Genomic DNA, 18,920 nt, shown 5'->3' with positions numbered 1-18,920 from the left:
TGCTAATATGTACAGAGAAAGTTGCATAACAGTTAATTAGGAACAAAATAAAACCAAGCAGTTAAATAGTATTTAGATTTTTGCGTTTTACACATGAGAATGGATCTTTGAATATAAATATGCTAAAAACCAATAATTTATACAATTGTTTTGAACAGAGCTTCCTCATTTCTGTGGGAAAATAAATACTCTTTGATTAGAGTTTTGTTTGTTTGGGTTAGTTTCATTTCTTATTGTTAAAGGTAGTGTGTTGAATACTTTTGGTGCTAAATAAGTATAATGTTTGTGTATTGCTTCTTTATTTGCCTTTGGAACTAAATATTTTAGGCCTTTATGTCTACTAAGGAAAGTATCTTGATTGATATTTACGTATTCGTTGTCGTTTTTTATGAATAATAGTAACCTATAGACGTATAAATATCTAAGGGGTAGTATGTTTAATATGATGTATTGATTACACATTGCAGTATCCTTATATTTCTAGTTAAGATTTTAATTACTTTATTCTGAGTCGAGACTGAAGGTTTCAGAGTAGTGCGATAGATTCCTCCCCAACTTAATATACCATATTGTAGTGTGCTTTGAATCCAGGCAGAATATCTAACATCTAACATAATAAAACATCTCTAATTTTTGAAAATCTTTCTTTCTTTATAAATTCTTCTCTTCTACCTTTTACGGTGTCGAGGTTTATTTATTTTTTATTTATTCTTGCAACTGCAACCCAGGGTTAAGGTTTTCTTAACCTTGGGTTGCAAACTCGCCCTCGTGTGTTCACGGGGCGAGTTTGCCTGTTATGGGGGACGAAAAACACGAGTTTCCGTGTAAAAAAAGAAAAAAAAAACTACTTACGTATGAGACTGGCTAACTCACCTTTAGTCCCAAGTGACCAGATAGAGGTTCCTCACGTCACTGACATCGAACGCAGGTCTTTCTGACCAAAGGGCTTCGTCTATACCGACTGAGCTACGGAGGCTCTATTTGTGAAAACAAATTTTCACAAATTAGTTTTCATTTCATTTCAAGCGATGCAATCTTTAGTAAGTGTTTTTTAAAAGTTACTAAAGATTGCATTGCTTGAAATTAAAAGAAGACTAATTAATATAAATAGAACATTTTGTTAAATATAATAATCTTTAAAAAATTGAAAATTATTTTTCATATTAACTAAATCTAGAAAGTTGATTTCAAATACGTTAAAACACCATTAAATTTTATAGATAAATATATAACAAATTAGAAATAAGGCGATAGGATAACGGTAATGAATAACATCCAATATCTTTGGAGGGTAATGGATGGCGATGCTGTAGCCAATGAAGTTCTAACTGAGGCTCGGCTATTGCTGTTACCCCTCCTGCCTGATCATAGCTTTAATAGCTCAATAACACCTTATCCTTACACCGTCCTCTACAGATAACGGGGAAGATGAAAAGCATTCTTGCTTCGCCAGTCCTTATAACGATAAAGACAGCGTATTCTGAGTTTAGAAGAGTCCTTTTTAGGACTTCCAAGGTAACGAATAGCTGTAATAACCAATGAAGTTTTTACTGAGGCTCGGCTATTGCCGTTACCCAGCCATGACGAGAGCTTTTAGCTCAATAACACCTCATCCACACAGGTTTTCTTCATTCAGTGAAGAGTCAAGGACTCAGTCCATCTCCCAGTTCTTTTAAGAACTTAAGACAGAGTATTCTTTTTATCTCGAATACACTAGGTTAATCTTTCTAATTTGTTATATAACAAATATTTATCTGTAAAATTTAATTGTGTTTTAATTTATTTGAAGTAAATTTTCGATATTTAACCCTGCGGATGCGGTGGTAAAAATTGCCACGTAGTTCGCGGTATATCTGAGAGATAACATTCATCACTAGTATGTGCTAAAATGCAAGAAAACATAAAGAAAAAACACTGCAAATATAATACATGATGGTACAAATTAAGTGAATATTGAATCCAACATTATTTCATAGCCGAATATAGAAACTACAAGAGTTTCGTGCCGAATATATATATAGAAACTAAACGTTTCGGCGGATGCAAGCACAAGCAACCTTATGGGCAACTCCAGATCACTTTCCTTAGTATTTTCCATAATGTAAAGCACATCTCCTAGAGGACATGTATGATAAATAAGCCTTTGGCTCTCTATTTCAGTAATACATGATGGTTTATTTATTTTTAGTTACAATCTAGAAATTATTGAACAAAGAATAAAAAAACAACAACTAAACCATATTATACTGACACAGGAGGTCGCGATTACTGTCAAATATCACAAGCCTTTACATGACATGTGTTAAACGAAACTGACACAGCAAAAAACAGTGCGGAATATCACTCGTAACATATGAATGCACAGCTACTCATGACCTCCAAGCTATACGCTGAATTGTGTAAGAATATTTATATTGAACATTTTGCATGTATCTGTCAGATCTGCGAGCTCCGCAGGGTTAAGGCGATTAACTTAGTGTATCCACATGTGGTGGCCGGGATAAGAATAGCTCCACTTCAGCCCATGCATGTCGTACCAGGCGACTAAAATAGGTACCCAGGGAGGGTAATGGATGGCAATGCTGTAGCCAATGAAGTTCTAACTGAGGCTCGACTATTGCTGTTACCCACCTGCCATGATCAGAGCTTATAGCGCTATATTACGGCATCCACACATTTTATTCTACAGATAATGGGGAATATGAAAAGCATTCTTGCTTCGCCCATCTAATCAAAAAAGAAAAAAAACCTTAGTGTAAAACTAATCATGTAGATGTTGGTAATTCGACTCTTGTTCAGCTAGAGTACATTGAAAAGTAGAGAAAAATGGCCTTTGGCTATATGGTGATGTAAAAGAGTGAACACTTTTCTCTGTCTCTTCTCTCTCTCATACTATTAATCTGTTTCTTCTTTCTCCTAATATTATCAGACTTTCTTTCATCTTTAGGCTAATTTTTTAGTGAAATTATTCCAATCGATTCTGCATTTCAAGGGTTCATGTGATATTTGATCATAATGAGTGTAACCTCCAGGATGAGAAGTCTATTCAGCTACAAATATTTAGTTATTGGCTCATGGAGATATTCAAATATAATTAAGCATACAATAGATTTTTCGAACTATGCTGATTAAATTAACCATCGAGTGATGTCATATGACTGGTTTTAGTGGAATGGATTTGTTCTTGTGGAAATACTGAATGCAATGAGTTAGTCAGTCTCGGATGGAAGCGGAAGGGTTTTGCTTGCTGTGAAATCGCTAAACCGCTAGTGAACACAATCGAATTCCAATATAATTAACCACCAACACTGCACATCCTATCGATGAAAAATAGCACAATATTAGAGTCAAGATATTGCGGAAAAATAGGTCATTTGCTTATCAAAAATGAGTTAGGACTAATTAAAACTGATAAGATCGATAACAATAAAACTGATAAGAATAACATCCATTAGAATAGTTTATGCCTACCTGCTTTTTTTTTTTTAACGCGAGGAGATGATCAGGGATATGAATCAAGGTCTAGAAGAAAATCGAGCACTTAGATTAGGGATCATAAGAACCTGAGATAAGAAGTACGTAAACAAAACTAATAGAACCCTACCGACTTCGTATGCGATTAACTCGCCTTCAACTGAAAAAAAAAAGTCCTTTTAAAGGTTTCTCTTGTTCTCGATAGAACAAGTTCGAATCCCGGTTTTCCGACCAAAAGGTACATGCCACAACTGAGCTACAGTGCTCCTCTACTATACCCCTTCCGCCGTACATTAAGCTACCAAATCTAATTAGGAATTAAAACTTATCCACGCAGGAGCACAAATGCTTTCATTTCTACTTAAATTCACAACCACGTGGAGCCCTTTTAGTTTTGATAACCAAACATAACGAATTGTCAAATTCTTACAATTTCAGGAAGAATCCACATGTGAAAAAATGATCTGATAAACATCATATAATAATAATAATTGATTGCTGATTAATGGTCATTGTAACTCTTTGATCATAGATCGCTTCTTGGCCTTTTGGCTTAGATCAAGTGTGTGGTTCATTTTTGTGAACTTTCCCCATAAGTGATTAGCAAATTGTAGTATAGTATATGTTAGCTCAGTTATTATCGGCAAAGCGTCTCATAGAGGCACTTGATAATAAACTACAGCAGCAGACAGATACAGAATAAACCCCAGACTGGGGCAAGAACAACACACTCGGTGGTGGGAATAGCTTAGGCCCCCCCTCACCAGCATGGCTTTGCCGCGTACGCGGACCCTTGGAATCGAAGTGGAAGCTGATCTACGACCTCGATGTTTGGCCAAAGCCTTCATCGAAAGCGTCGGCGCTGAGCAGATTTTTGGGTTTACCCCTTTGGTGGTGGCCGCTTCCAAGTAGTAGTGAGTGAGCAAACAAGAGACAAACTACTTGCAGGATTCGAATGTAATGGAAAAACAATAGTTCCATTTTTGGTGGAGAGCATTACCAAACTACTTAGAATCCCCAGATTCCCTTTAGAATATATTGAAACGGATGTAAAGATCATCCACGAAATATTCGGGAAATTCGGAGTTATACACAAGGTGGAAGTCCTAAATGACGCAGAAAACCCCAAATGGAAGTCGGGTGAAGTCCACATCTCCCTCGAGATGAAAACGCCCGTTCCCAACTTCATTATTATTGGATCCGCCAGAGTAATGATAAATTACCCTGGTGTAAAAAAACAATGTTTTAGATGTGGTGCTTTCACTCACCTTGGGGCGGACTGTCCTAGAGTGAAATGTAAAAACTGCCTCAAAGCAGGCCACAACCAAGAAAACTGTGAGTCAGCTTGCCTGAAATGTGGCGTAATTGACCACAAAGTGGACACATGCCCATCCAGAACCCTTGGTGAGAGGATGGGTGGTGCAATCACGCCAGCAACTCCACCAAACAATGGAAATGACACGGCACAAGAAGCTTCTCCTCCTTTCGAGGCTGCTCCTGATATAACAGAAATCCATACCTCCACGTCTAAGAAAAACCGAAAGGGGAAAAAACTTCCACAAGCAGTAAAATCCAACAAGAAGAAACAGTCGCTATTGAAACCATCAATACCAATATAGATACTAATACAGATGAAATAGATACAGAAGAAGGAAAGATGGAGGTGAACACCAACACCTCCAAACGGCCATTAAGCCCACAGGAAGAAGAGTTGGTAACGCCCAAAACAGCAAAAATATCTGAGACCGCCCACCCAGAAGTCCCTCACGCGAAAGCAGGGGAGACTCTCAGCCATCTCATCAGAGGTATCCCAGGGATGGCGGAAAAATTCAAAGAAGCGATAAAAAAAAATAGGAGAACCTGAACTCCTCCTCACAGGAGAACATGGATCTGACATCGTCAGTGCAAAATGGGGTGACATTTTCGTTGATGACATCAGCAAAATCACCCCTGAGCAAGTAGAGGTAGCCCCGGATTTAGACGAGGAGGCAGCTTCGGCGTTCTTCATAGCTCTCTGCAAACTAGACATGGCCAAGGGAAGTGAGGTGGCCAAAAGAATAATAACTGCCCACAACAAAAGAAAGATACAGTAACCATCTTGTGGGGTTTCTGTACACACCTTCACCGGTTTCAGCTATCACAGGTGGGGGAGGACCTGAGAACCCGAGCGGCGAAGGCTTACAGCGAGGCGGTGCAGTTCCTTGTGAGCTGCATCACTCGGGCCAGATCCTTCCTCCACCTCTAAGTTTAACTTTCAACTTTTGCTTTTCTGTGTACTTTTTTGTTTTGTTACATGTTTCCTTTTTAGGATTTTTCCTTTTTTGTAAAGTGAAAAATCAACGACCGTTTTAGAAACGACGCCCCTGGGGGGCAAACAGCTAAAACAGGTCAACTGAGGCCTCTTTTACCTACTCTACCACTATGCACTCTATCTTTATTTCCTCTCCTACTATCTGCTGACTCTCAGCCTATCTTACTCTACAGGCCGATGATGAAGATTTGTTGAACTCACAAACAGCAACATCATATTCAAAGAAGGATCATAAATCTCTAGCCACTTCGATCAACATAGCCGTCTCATGTTTTAAGGAAAAGAAACCCTTATATAAAAAAATAAATGGTTTATTAATAAATTTCAAAATAATTTATTTTTTATTTATCATTATTTATTTATTATTTATTTACTTATTTCATTATTTATTTTTTATTATTATTGTTTAATTTTTCTTACCGAGCTTTTCTTTTTTTCTGACTGGTTTTATATTGAAGACAATCATTCTCTTGTTAACCGGTTAGTTAACAAGAATTAAACAAGTTAACTAATTTTCAAGTCTTGAAAATTAGTTAGACTAGCTAACTAATTTTCAACCGTAAAAGCCCATATAAAAATTTTAATATTTATGTTGTTTTTTAAAATACTTTCTAAAATTATACAAAATAACATGCACGTATCGCATTTTAAAATCACAAAAGAAATCAATAATTAGATATTCTTTTTCAATCTTTTTTTAAGGATTTTTAAACGATAATAAACTGAATATCCAGAAATCTGAAAACTAAATATAGCAAACCTGGTGGCCAGAAGTGCCTGCCTGGTTGGCCGAATGGTTAGCGTATCCACTCTCCAGCCAAGAGACTGCGGGTTCGAATCCCGCCGTGGGCATGGATGTCTGTGATTGTTCTACTATCTCTTTATAGGGTATCTGCAATCCTGCCACCTTCTTCTATCAGAAGGCTTCACTCGCAAAACCCAACGAGATTACGGGAGTAATCATATGGCCTTAAAATGTCGTCCCATGTGAATAACTAACTAATTCCTTGGTTGAAAAACTCTGCCTACGATCGCATTTTTCTCCGGAAAGTCAGATTTTTCGTGCTTCAAAACAGGCACGCAGTGTCTTGAAAGCTTAAACGTCTGTATGGAATACTTACCTTTAATCCTGAGCTGCATGGTGGATTCCCACACACACCAAATTTACTATCATCAGTCGAGGTTCATTAGTGGTTTGCTGTACAATAAAACTACCGAAACATTTCTTTAGATGTGATCAGTGGAATGCTCGTGGCTTGAAATCGTGGGGGTGCTGCCACTTTCGAAATATTCATACTGTAAGTACAGTGTGTATGTGCTTGGATAAAATATCAAAATTATGGTAAAAATTAAAAAAAAAATATGAAACATGAAAAAATATTGTTTATTATCGATAAAATTATACAGTTTAGTATAATTCAAAATTACTTAAAATTAAAATCCATTCCTTTAATTGTAATCAAAGGAACGGATTTACAATTTTATTTAAAGAGACGGAGTAAACACGATAAGCACTATGAACACTCTACTACTGGCGCAACTTCATATAAACAACAGTGGAACTGCGCGACGGACAGTGCCGCATTACGCTAATAGCTCGCATCTCACTATGACGTGCATATGCTTGCGCGAGTAGCAAAATGACACTGTGGTAAACACAGTGCTGCTGGCGTCCTTCGCCCTCCTAAGTGCTACAAGATGGATTTTTATCATTTTTTATACAAAATAAGAGAATTGTATAGGATTGTTGATGATAAAATTAAACATTACAAGCAAATATAAATAAATTAATTAATATATTTATATATCGAGAAAAATTGGGGGCGCTGCAGTTTCGCAGTGTTCCTATGCACGAGCAGCCCCTGGATGTGATGCTAAAAAAGATTACAGTAAACACGTTATGATGGAGAAAGTGAAGAATAAACTGAATGAGTATCCACATTTCTTGTCCTAATCCAGTATTGCACTATTCCAGTACCTTTTATGATACATCTCACAGTGCATTCTCGAACAATCACGTGAGAACGAATGCTTTTTGTAGTGGTTCATGTAACAAACGTATTATCTTCAAGACTTTTTGAGCCATCTTTAAGACTTGGAAACGGACACCTTCTTAAGACTGTCAAAAAAAAAAACACACTTATCCTTTGGATGAGCAGACTCTAGATCGAATAACAAGGATATACACGCATTCCTATGCTTTTCAGCTGAAACAGAATTGCCATGGAATTCCCCTGTCCTCTCCGCAAAACAAATAATTAGCGAACACACCTGACTGACAGCTATAATTATTGGTTGCCTCATACTAAAACCATAATGACCATAAAAACATAAAAACCAGTATGAGTGCCGATGACGTAATATTTTATTCCTCAGGCATTTAAATGATTCATTAAGAATGAAATGAAAACACAAACTAAATTAAGTTAAATTTAGTATCGAAAAGTCGATAAAATTGCTACACCCAACACTTGTAAGGTTAGATGCATTAAAGTTATATCAAGAGTTATTTTGAAATTACCGATCCAAATGAATTAGTGTCAGAATAATTTAAAATTAGATTACATGGAATTGAATGTACAATGCAATGATTTTAATCATTAAAGGACAGTTTGAATGAAAGATTTTATGACTAGCAGGATTTTAAAATCAATTCTCGATTCATTTAAATAAATAACATCGATTGTGGCAGATTTTCAGTATAATTAGAATACATTTTATATTTACTGTACATTGTGGACGGCTATTACTACTACTAACTCCCCCTATCGGCTCTCTTTGATGTTATTTTAGTTCTGGCATGCACAAATAAGTAGGCAACAAAAAGTAAAACTCAGCCTTCCGTCTGCCTTGGCAGAAATCTACCAGCTGTGAGACCGGAGACATTCGCATGATAAAGTAAACTGCATTAGATGTGTTTAGGGGGAAACACGATTCTACAAAACTGCATGACCAGAAAGAAACGTGTCTGTAACTGACGGTGGATTTTGAAGAGCAGGTTGACATTTGTCCTGGAGGCAGTGACATTTTTTTATATATCTAATTACACACACGCTACTAGACGAAACAGTCAAGTGAGTAAACTTGTCTAGGTTATCGTAAAAAAAAAAAGTATTGGGATTCGCTGCTGTCGACCTAACATTATTTGTAATTCTTTTTTTCGTATTTATTTTTCTAATATCCATCCGGAAAATTTTCTGATTTCTTTACATTCGCTCGTGTTTCACAAAAATAAATTGCATTTTCAAAACCGGATAACTGTGTGTATGGATGTGCGTGTGTATGTGTGAAGGAAGAGGGGAGTAATAAAAAAAAGTCGTACACATCAATAAAAGTGGGAATAAACCAATAAAGAATTTGTATTTCCACGAACCAATATGATGAATACATTTTTACAAACCTATAAATTCAGTACATACTAATAAAGAATCGTTAGGAATCAAAACACAATCATTTTAATAAACAACAAAAAAAATCCTTGTGAATAAAAAACTACGTATTTTATATGCAAAATGATGCGTATAAACCAAAATTACAATAAGCATAAAATCACTTAAATTACAATCATCACAAAAATCGGCAAAAAATTACGATCAACACAACACAATTAAATTACAGTACAATCAACACAAAAAATCGTCAAATTTACAATCATCACAAAAAATCGCCAAATTTACAATCATCACAAAATCACCAACATAATTTTTGTATATTTGGATTTATTGTAACATGGACCGAAATTTTGATTCTCGTAGCATTACCATATCACACCATTACTTCAATTACTTGTAAACAAAAACGCGAGCCTGACCTTGAACACGCACACCAAGTTGGATTGGTATAGAAGTAAGAAATGCATAATTCACAGTTGTCTTCATCAGCTACCATCTTAGATGGCCTTATATCTCGTGGAAGGTTAATAATACTTATAAACACTGATGCTCAAATCATTTTATAAACTACCCTATACTACTCATTCTTATAGGGTGAAATGAATGATCCCTGTAAACCGATAAGGGCACTCGTATAAAATCAAGCAGTGCATTGGAGAAGTGGGGTTAGTCTTTTGGTTCCTATCGTCCAGGAAATATGTGACTCCTCCTGATCACATTTTTCTTTACAGGCTAAAAATAGAAACCTCTTTAGATGCTTCTTATATTAATCTATGGTTATCTGGATTACGTTTGCGATAGGGCGAGACCAGACTTACGACAAAGAGGTTCAGAGGAACGTCCTTCTTATGGTGCAGGAGGAACTTTCCCTTGCCAGCTTGAACTTCCCAAACTCTTATTAAGCTTCTGAACAAGGCCATGTGGATGTTTTAGATTAGAATAACAAAGTTACTTTGTGTAAGATCTTTAGCCACTTATTCTTACAAACGGAATTGTGTGAATGGAATCAACTATCTATAAATATATAAACTTATTTCAAGACAAAAATATAAATATATATTTAATACATAAGCAATCAATTCTGCACATATTTCAGTGGAAATGGATAAATTTCGTTGGCGTACAGAAATGCATCGTGTGCTTTTAGAGAATATGCCCATACTTGAAACACTTCAAATTATTCTCGCTTATTTTATGTATTGTTTGAATTACAAGAAAAGCTGATTGCATAGCTTGTGGCACTTACATTGCCGATAGGCTAAAAGTTGCTTTAAGCTTCCAATAAGCAAAGTAGTGTCGTCACACACCAGACAATGAAAATCATCTGTTAGCTAAAGTACTGCAAATCGTTAATATGATTTATTAAAATATACAGTATAAATGCTTCAGTTTAGCATACGTGAGATATTAAAATGGAGAATATTATAGATACAACTACATTTTATAGCGAATTATAGAAAGAATCTTAAAAAGAACATTCAAAGTTCCGAAATTTAGTGCTGAGCTTATGAGAATACAACACTCGACATCGGGGTTACGTTGGTTTGCACTATTTAAAAGACACAAGCTCTGCCCAACGTCCTTCTTTTATTGGTGCATTGATCAGATTTCGCTGTCCTGACAGCTATTTCGAACCATTGGGTCTCATCAGAGATCAGGTAGAGACCTAGGAACAACAAAAATTGTCTATTTCGAGACCATAACAAACGTATGTCGGAAAAGTTTTAAGGGTTTTACAATTTTTTTTCTATATTTGTCTATAAAACATGGCTGTATCCATAATATCATCTATTTTTATTTTCTTTCTATCGACATATACAGAGTAATAATAATAATAATCTCGATATTCCTTGGTATTTTCATCACATTATTTTTATATAATAAAAATATCAAACTGTGCGACTCAATCGAGATCTTACAGACTCCCATATTCGAATATGATAGAATCTCTGCTGATGCAATGTTCTTCTTGAGCACAAGCGCCTGAACTCGCCTTCCATTTTCGTTTACTCCTAGGTGAGTTTCATTACTTGTGGAAGGCTAGTGTATACATCCTACTAACTTCCCACCTTTGCGCTTCGCTGCTGTACTGGAAGAAAACGCATTTGGCTCTCTCCATATTTAGAATATTTTCGGTAATAAAATTTGAATTGTAAAACATAAAGGGTAATAAATAAGCAAGTCCTGGTGCTTCTCTGCAATATCTATGCAAACAACGTATGAAATTTTTTTGACCTGGACTACAATATCCGGTTAGGACGTCATAAATTTAGTTCGTAGAAAAGGTAACAATCTCGGGGTATTGCAAATAGGATTTTCTTTGCAGATCTTACTCGCTGCATCTTTGAAGAGGGGAACTACTCTCTCTCTCTTCAAGAATGCTTAATATGGTCATTGAACTTACCTACGGTAGATCTGATTTGGCTAAAAATCTAACCTATATTTGTTTAATAGTAGCAGCCGTACTTTTTTTTTTTTTTAGCTACATTTCGTGATGATATCTTTTCACTAACACGCAATACATTAGCGAACGGTATTGTGACCAGCTAATGCACCCTTTGCGTTAACTTCCTTAACCTCAAATGGAAGATTGGCTGCAACGAACGTTGCTAACAGTAAAATAGACAATTTATTTTCATTCAGGTGTAGTTTTATTAAATCCCACAAAAGGTAAATAAATGCAAATAACAGCTGATGTTTCTTAAAAATCCACTGTGATGTTTTCCATTTGCGTCAGGATAGAAAAAGTGTTTTTCTCTCCATAGATGCAGTCTTTTGCCAATGATCTGGGATCGAGTATGGAGTGCACCTAAAGTGTAACTTCTTTCCCCCCTTAGCATCCCCCTTTTCCCGTTGGTGTAGTTATTATTATTATTTTTCTAACGGCTGGCTCACGGATAGTCAATAATCCGATATTAACTACTTTGTTATCTTTAAGCTGTGCTGGGTTTGGTAGTGACTGCGCATGCGTGCCTATCCTGGTCGATGTCAGAAGTGGGTCGGGAGCAAACACTCGGTGAGTAAGGTAGCAGTTTGTCGCCTTGTGTTTCACTAAAGAGAATTTGTGTGCATTTTTTTTTTTTGTTGTTGTTGTTTGTTTTATTTATTTCGTTTGCCTTTTTCGTGGTTGTGCATCGAATCTTATCTCGTCGTTGACTATAAGGTACGTTGGCGATGATGAAGAAGCGATAAGGAGATCAATCTTGTTTCTGTTTGAGTTAAGAAATGCCCATTACTAAGATTTGTTTGTTTTATAACCACGAATACAATCATTTTACAATCAACTGGGAAAAAAATAACTTAACGCTGAATCCAGAAGGAATAATCATATTTTTAGAAATCAAAAATAGATTTTTGTCAGAAATGAAAATTACTTTAAAACCCCAAATCGCAGTAATCTTTGTAAATAAAATTTTTAATTGTTTTTTTTTTTAAACAATTTTAATTTAAAACGCATTTTTATAAATAAAAATGTTCATTAAATTTGTTTATAAATTAAAAATGATCACTCTAAAAGCAAAAAATACAATTATTGTAAAAATCAAAATTATTCTGAAACGAAAATCCTTCTAAAAACAAAAATACAATCATTCTTAAAAAACAAAATACAATCATTCTAAAAATACAATAATTAAAAAAATAGTCATTCTAAAAACAAAACTACAATCATTACAAGGTACAAAAATACAGTCATTGTATAAACTAAAAATACAATCATTCTTAAAAAGAATGATTGTATTTTTAGAATAATTATAAAGTTATTCTAAAAACCAAAATACAATCATTACAAGACACAAAAATATAGTCATTGTATAAACTAAGAATACAATCATTCTAAAAAAACAAAAATACAGTTATTCTTTTAAACCCAAAGCTATAGTCATGCTTAAATCAAAAATTACCTTTAAACCAAAAAAAAAAAAAAAAAAAATCGCAATCATTTTTATCAATACAAATTTAGTGATTTAGATTTAGCAGGGTTTTTCTTCCCCAAGCAGGCAGACCAGCTCCGTGAAAACACATAGATACAGCCATAGAATATACCGGGAGGCATAGGGCTAGTCACGTTATCCTCGGGACTGGTACGACTTAGATGGGCTTAAGATAGCTCTGTAACAGGCCAGTAGGCCTAATACGTAGAAGAGAGATTTAGTGCTTCTAATAAATCAATAAAAAAAGTTAAAAATTAGTTTAAAGTACTTCAAGAAACTCTTTTAAAACAAAATACAATCATTTCTATAAGTGGGAAAAAAATCTTAATATTTTTATAAGACAAAAAAAAAACTCAATCATCCTTTAAACATAAACAAAACAATGCAATCACACCTTTAAATAGCACAAATAACAATCCTTCATTATGCTCATGCAGAAATATTAGTCTTTAACAAGTAGAAGAGGGGAAAGAAAAAAAAATTCCAGAGGGCGCAATTGTACAAATCTATGCCGTTATGCCATAAACCTTTAAGAATTAAAGATTCTTAGATGTAGCTGATTGTGTGCCATTATGCTACCGTGCGATACACGAGAATAATCAACTCCACTCATTGAATCATGAGAGATCTATTGATCATGCAAGCCAAAAGCTAACAATATAATAGTGATTAGCAGACGACAGTGATCTGAAATAAGCGTTGGCATTGAGCCAACACACCAAACATTAGCAGAACCGTGCTGTTAAGTATTACAAATAATGTTAGCTTATACGTGTAGCTGCTGCTTGGACAAAACTTCAAGAAACCAATCAATAACGTCTCTTAGACAACATTACTATCGCTATACACCTTATCTACTTTTTTTTTTCATTTTCTTTTATCCTTCGCAGACAGTTATTATGGGTACATTCAACTGGGTGTAGGCTATCTGGAAGTGACGTCACCGAAACCTGTGGGTGTTAGCTTAGGGGGAGGGAAGGGGATGGAAATGTTTAACCAACTACAATTACCTGCCCACGACTAGTTGATGATCGTTTGCAAGAGCCTTCGGGCAGATGTCTAGTTTTAGCTTCTTTGTATGCTGATTCACTTGCTCGTGATAAGTTGATCCGCAGCCATTTTGAATTTCTTAAACCACATTTCTTATTTGAGCCTCTTATTTCAGATGAAATTGCGGAGTACCCGGCAAAATGGCGAGTACAGATCTCGTTGCAGCAAACTGTCTATTGTATTGATCTGCATTCCCATGGATGCTTGAAAGTCTTTAAGTGATTGATGAATTTTCTTTGGCCGGTGTGAGATCATTATCCTGCTTACAGGAGGGATGAAGTGGCTTGAAAAAATTTCGTGTTTAGTCTCTAAACCAGGGTTCCCCGATTATCTAACCCTGAACCCGATCACGGTACATATGCTAATGTATGATCAATATACAACATTTCTTTACAAACCTATACTTGTTTTTTATGTGAAAAAATGGACATTTTTACACATTATTATGACTTACTAGAATTCGGTCAATTTAAAATTAATAATAATAATAATAATAAAAACACTAATATTTTCCTTCTTGTAACAATAATGGTCTAAAGTTACTCTTGGCATAAATCTGTCACATTTAGAGCAACCTCGGTATACAAAAATCAGAATTATCGCTTATCTTGTAGATGCTATTTCTCACCTAAGCAACTACCACTCTACAAATGACTCCATGTTCGAGGGGTACTTTGTGACCTTTAAAATGTCAGATGCTATTCAAAGCATCTTACATTTTAGCAACCTGCAATCAAAACAAAGTGCTGTTCAGAATTAAGGTTCAGGATAGTTCGAAGCAACTAGAGCTGTGGGCCACTGCATCACGTGTGTTAACTGCATGTATTTTTCCAATTTTTTCTGTTTAGAGAAAGCAAAAAAATACTCTTATACCTCAGTATAGAACCTCCGTAGCTCAGTCGGTATTATAGACGAAGCCCTTTGGTCAAAAAGACCTGGATTCGATTCCCGTCAGTTACGTGAGAAACTTAATCTGGTCTCTTTCGGCTAAAGGTGAGTTAGCTGGTCACATACGGAGGTAGGGTTTTATTTTCACCCGGAAACTCGGGTTTTTCGTCCCCAGAACAAGCAAACCGGCCCCGTGAACACATATAGATTACAGTCATGAATACGTCCCAGCCATATGCCAGTCCCGAGCCCGGATAAAATTCAGGGGTTGGGGAAAGCAATGGTGAACTATCCTGTACAAATCTCACCAGAAATACTTTGTGGGCAGTGTCTACAAAGTCACCTACGGTCGGAAACGACTGAAAGGGAAAATCAGAGACCTTAGTATAACAAAGACAGCGTCTCATGTGACACATGTAAGAGTTAGTCAGTCGACAGGGGGTTAGAATATTTGTATTAGACTGTCTGCCTTCTTCCAAACAACCACGCTGTCACAAAAATCACTTTACCTTATTAGTGATCTAAAACCACTGCTACCAACTACGGGCCGCACCTGCAGTCTCATATTCTAGGCATTGTCGAACAATGCTCATTATTTATATTGAGCGAAACTTTTCTGTTAAGATCCTAAAACACGTACTAAACACTGAGAGGCCGAGGAAACGTACGGAAGCTACGGAGTTCAAGAGTTGAAATCAATAAAGACATTCGGTCGTGTTTGAACTTGAACAAAACAACCGTGGAGATGCCAAATTGGTGCTTATTTCGCCAGCGGCCGAAAGAATTATTTGTCCCGACTCTAATGAAACCTGCGTGTTTGAAAAAGTGGCGTTTTATTTCTCTCTCTCATTCTTTCTTTCTCTCTGGCTTCTTTTTATGATTGTTTTTTATCGCCACAACGCTGAAAAAGATAAGCAAAGCCTCTCTCTCTCTCTCTCTCTCTCTCTCTCTCTCTCTCTCTCTAAATATTAAAGGTTCTGTGGCCAAGAGCTCTTCCCACTTATAAACAACATCGAAGCTTCTTCTTGTACATTTCGGCCGTTACCATGACAACCGTAGCACGTGTATCAATTATGCAGTCCCAAATGCGACACGAAGAGTTTTTCGTTTGTTTAACTTGTAAAACGTACGATAATTGCATTCTTTTTTCTTTTTTTTTTCTTTTTAGTTTGTCGCAAGTTAAATCTCTTTTGCGTTTTCTTTTCTTCTGCCCGAGTCTGATTTTATTTAGGGGAGTTAAAATATTTCGGGATATGTGGTATTATGACATTAATGTTTAATTTCATCTTTCTCATTTACCTCATTTCTTACCTTTTTTTTTTTTTTTTCTTCGAGAGTTTGTTTTACGTGCTTGTCTGCAAGTAAAAGCAATTAATCTGTGTCTCTGTCTGGCAGACACTCCGTACCACTTAATAGTATTTTTCAAAGAAAACCTATAGGATTATGGTTGGCTAAATACTACCCGCAGCTTAGTTAGAGATGATTAAATACAAGCAGCGTAGACGAATTAATCATGCACTTTGTTCGTTGTTCATCACTACAGGGAAGTTGCTTTTACAGAAAAATAGAACTACTTTTATGACCTGCAGTGTTAAAACGTTTGTATTATGCAGTATTCATTGTTAATTTCCCGCATTAAATAATGCAAAATACACAAGCATAAAAGATTTCACTTGCTACAGTAGCGCGAGACACGTGCTTGTTCAGCCGAAATTGACATTAGTTTAAGACACGTGAATGCAAGTTGAATGTCACTTTCATAACCATGGAAACCATTTAGATAGTGTACGCACGATCGGATTAACATTTCTTACAAATCATTTACAACTTGAACACTGTGTGAGTCGAATAGGTCAGTTTTATGTAACCATGGAAACTTCTTTAGACATTGTGCGCATGATCGAATTAGCATTGTTACGAATCATTTACAACTTGAACATACGAGTCGAATATGTCAGTTTCATGTAGCCATGGAAACTCCTTTAGATCTTGCGCGTATGAATCGGATTAGCATTGTTACAAATCACTTGCAACAAGGGTTTTTATGTAATAATGATTTTCCATCGTATTTATAAGTTTTATTAGTACAACTGGCCATTAATATAATACGCGTATTTTGCAGACGTCTATAAATAGAATCATTAAATGTGTTTTTTATTTTTATTGTTTTCAGAGGCTTTGGTTTCGTCACCTTTGCTGACCCCTCTAGTGTAGATAAAGTTTTATCAAATGGTCCCCACGAATTAGATGGTAAAAAGGTAAGTGTGTACCACTTTTATCACTTTAATAGGGCCACGTCGTTAAATAAGTTAAGGAAGACACTAATGTGTTCTTTTATACAGTAACACTGATGAGAGAGCCAGACCACTAGGCAGAGGTATTACCTGAACCTTTTGTTGGCTAAAGGCTACGTGCGATCTAAGTTCATCCTATGACTCATTTCTTAGAGAAAAGGCTTCACTCCCACTAGCCATTTAGGCAACAATTTGTTGAGAAGTACTTCACCCAGTATTTGATGTGATTGCACGTACATTTGAGTAAGGAAGGTCTCGATGTTTCTAATAGTTTGATAATTAGCTATAGATGTTTTAGTTTTTAGTATTAATACAGAATTGCAATATTAATACATTAGACATTCCTCCCGTAAAACTGGATAAGATTGTAAATTTCCTTCGCAATATTTTTTCTCGCAGATTTTTCACTTTTTTTTTTTTTTTTTTTTGAGGGTGGGGTGGCTAATGCTGTTAATGCTTTTCTCCCTCAAAATAGTTTTCAGAATATTGTTGAATCTGTCAAAACAAATCATAAATGATGAGTAATGAGTTCGAAAAGTGTAAAAAAAAGAAACCACCATAACAAATATTCCTTCATACTTATATAGGAACAACTAGAAATCACCACGAAGTCAGGTTGGATAAATATGGAGTGAATTTATTCGTTTCCTCAAAAACTGCTCATATAAGCAGCAGGTATTTTATCTTATTAGTAGCAATGCTTGTATCATTGCAAATCCTGTTTTTTTTTTCTTTTTTTTTCTTCTGGATTTGCTTCCAGTCCATGTCTTGTATAACGAAAGTGTAACCTTGTTCAGAATACTTACTCCTTCAAATCTCACTCTTTTCCGACTCTAAACTCTTCGGAAAGAGACTCAGTAGACGGAAACATAATCATTAATCATTTTTATCCCTTTGCTCTTGGCTAGAAAGATTTGAATTCGAATCCCAAGTAGGACTCGAAATACCTTTATAAGACCTTTTCAGTTGAAGATGAGTTAACTAGTTTCATTATGCAGAAGTGAAGAGTTTGCTTCTTTTAGAAACTCGACTTTTCATCCCCCAAAACAGACAAGCCAACCAGACGATCGCACACAATTAGCACACATATTCACACTGGTGGGAAAGCTCTAGTTACTTCGGCCCTAATTCAAAGCAATCCAACCCACCACTTTGATGAATAAAATCTCACATGGGTGGCAGAAGACTGACGAGTTTGTAGGATGATTCAACATCTAACAGTGTGTAGGTTGGTGGTAGGATAGCATAAGTAATGACTATCTTATACTTCCATCCAGAGACCGATTAATTTAATAATAATAATCACGTTATCCCCCACTGAACCATGAACTATACGATCCACAACTCTCATCGGTTCTGTTCCTATTTAAATATTTGCTACAGGATTTTTTCTTTTCATTCTTTGTTCAAATTTTGAATTTCATTGCGTCTTAGCCAATCAATAATTTATATGTAAACGGTGTCATAAGAAGTGGTGGGCTATGGAAATTTTAACAGAGGGCTCGCATCGTCGAGCAAAAAAAAAAAAAAAAGGCCGTATTTTACACAAAAACTTTTGTGTACTTCTTAATCAAAAAGC

The 18,920-nt window shown here is 35.7% G+C and overlaps 1 protein-coding gene across 4 annotated transcripts in view; it reads left to right on the top strand.

Annotated features, from left to right (window-relative positions):
* Positions 1–18,920, top strand: part of LOC150102011 (RNA-binding protein Musashi homolog Rbp6-like) — a 366,282-nt gene that overhangs the window by 41,687 nt on the left and 305,675 nt on the right. For all 4 annotated transcript variants that reach the window (XM_090400467.1, XM_090400469.1, XM_090400468.1 and 1 more), the window contains exon 4: positions 17,221–17,305. In XM_090400467.1, coding sequence (XP_090256593.1) covers positions 17,221–17,305 — 85 coding nt within the window. The remainder of the gene's footprint in view (positions 1–17,220; positions 17,306–18,920) is intronic.

The sequence above is a fragment of the Typopeltis vanoorti genome, chromosome 11 (assembly GCF_054136105.1).
Source record: "Typopeltis vanoorti isolate ZY-2024b chromosome 11, IOZ_Tvanoo_1.0, whole genome shotgun sequence".
Taxonomy (NCBI): domain Eukaryota; kingdom Metazoa; phylum Arthropoda; class Arachnida; order Uropygi; family Thelyphonidae; genus Typopeltis; species Typopeltis vanoorti.
The sequence above is the reverse complement of the archived record's forward strand: the minus strand, read 5'-3'. Positions and strand labels throughout refer to the sequence as shown.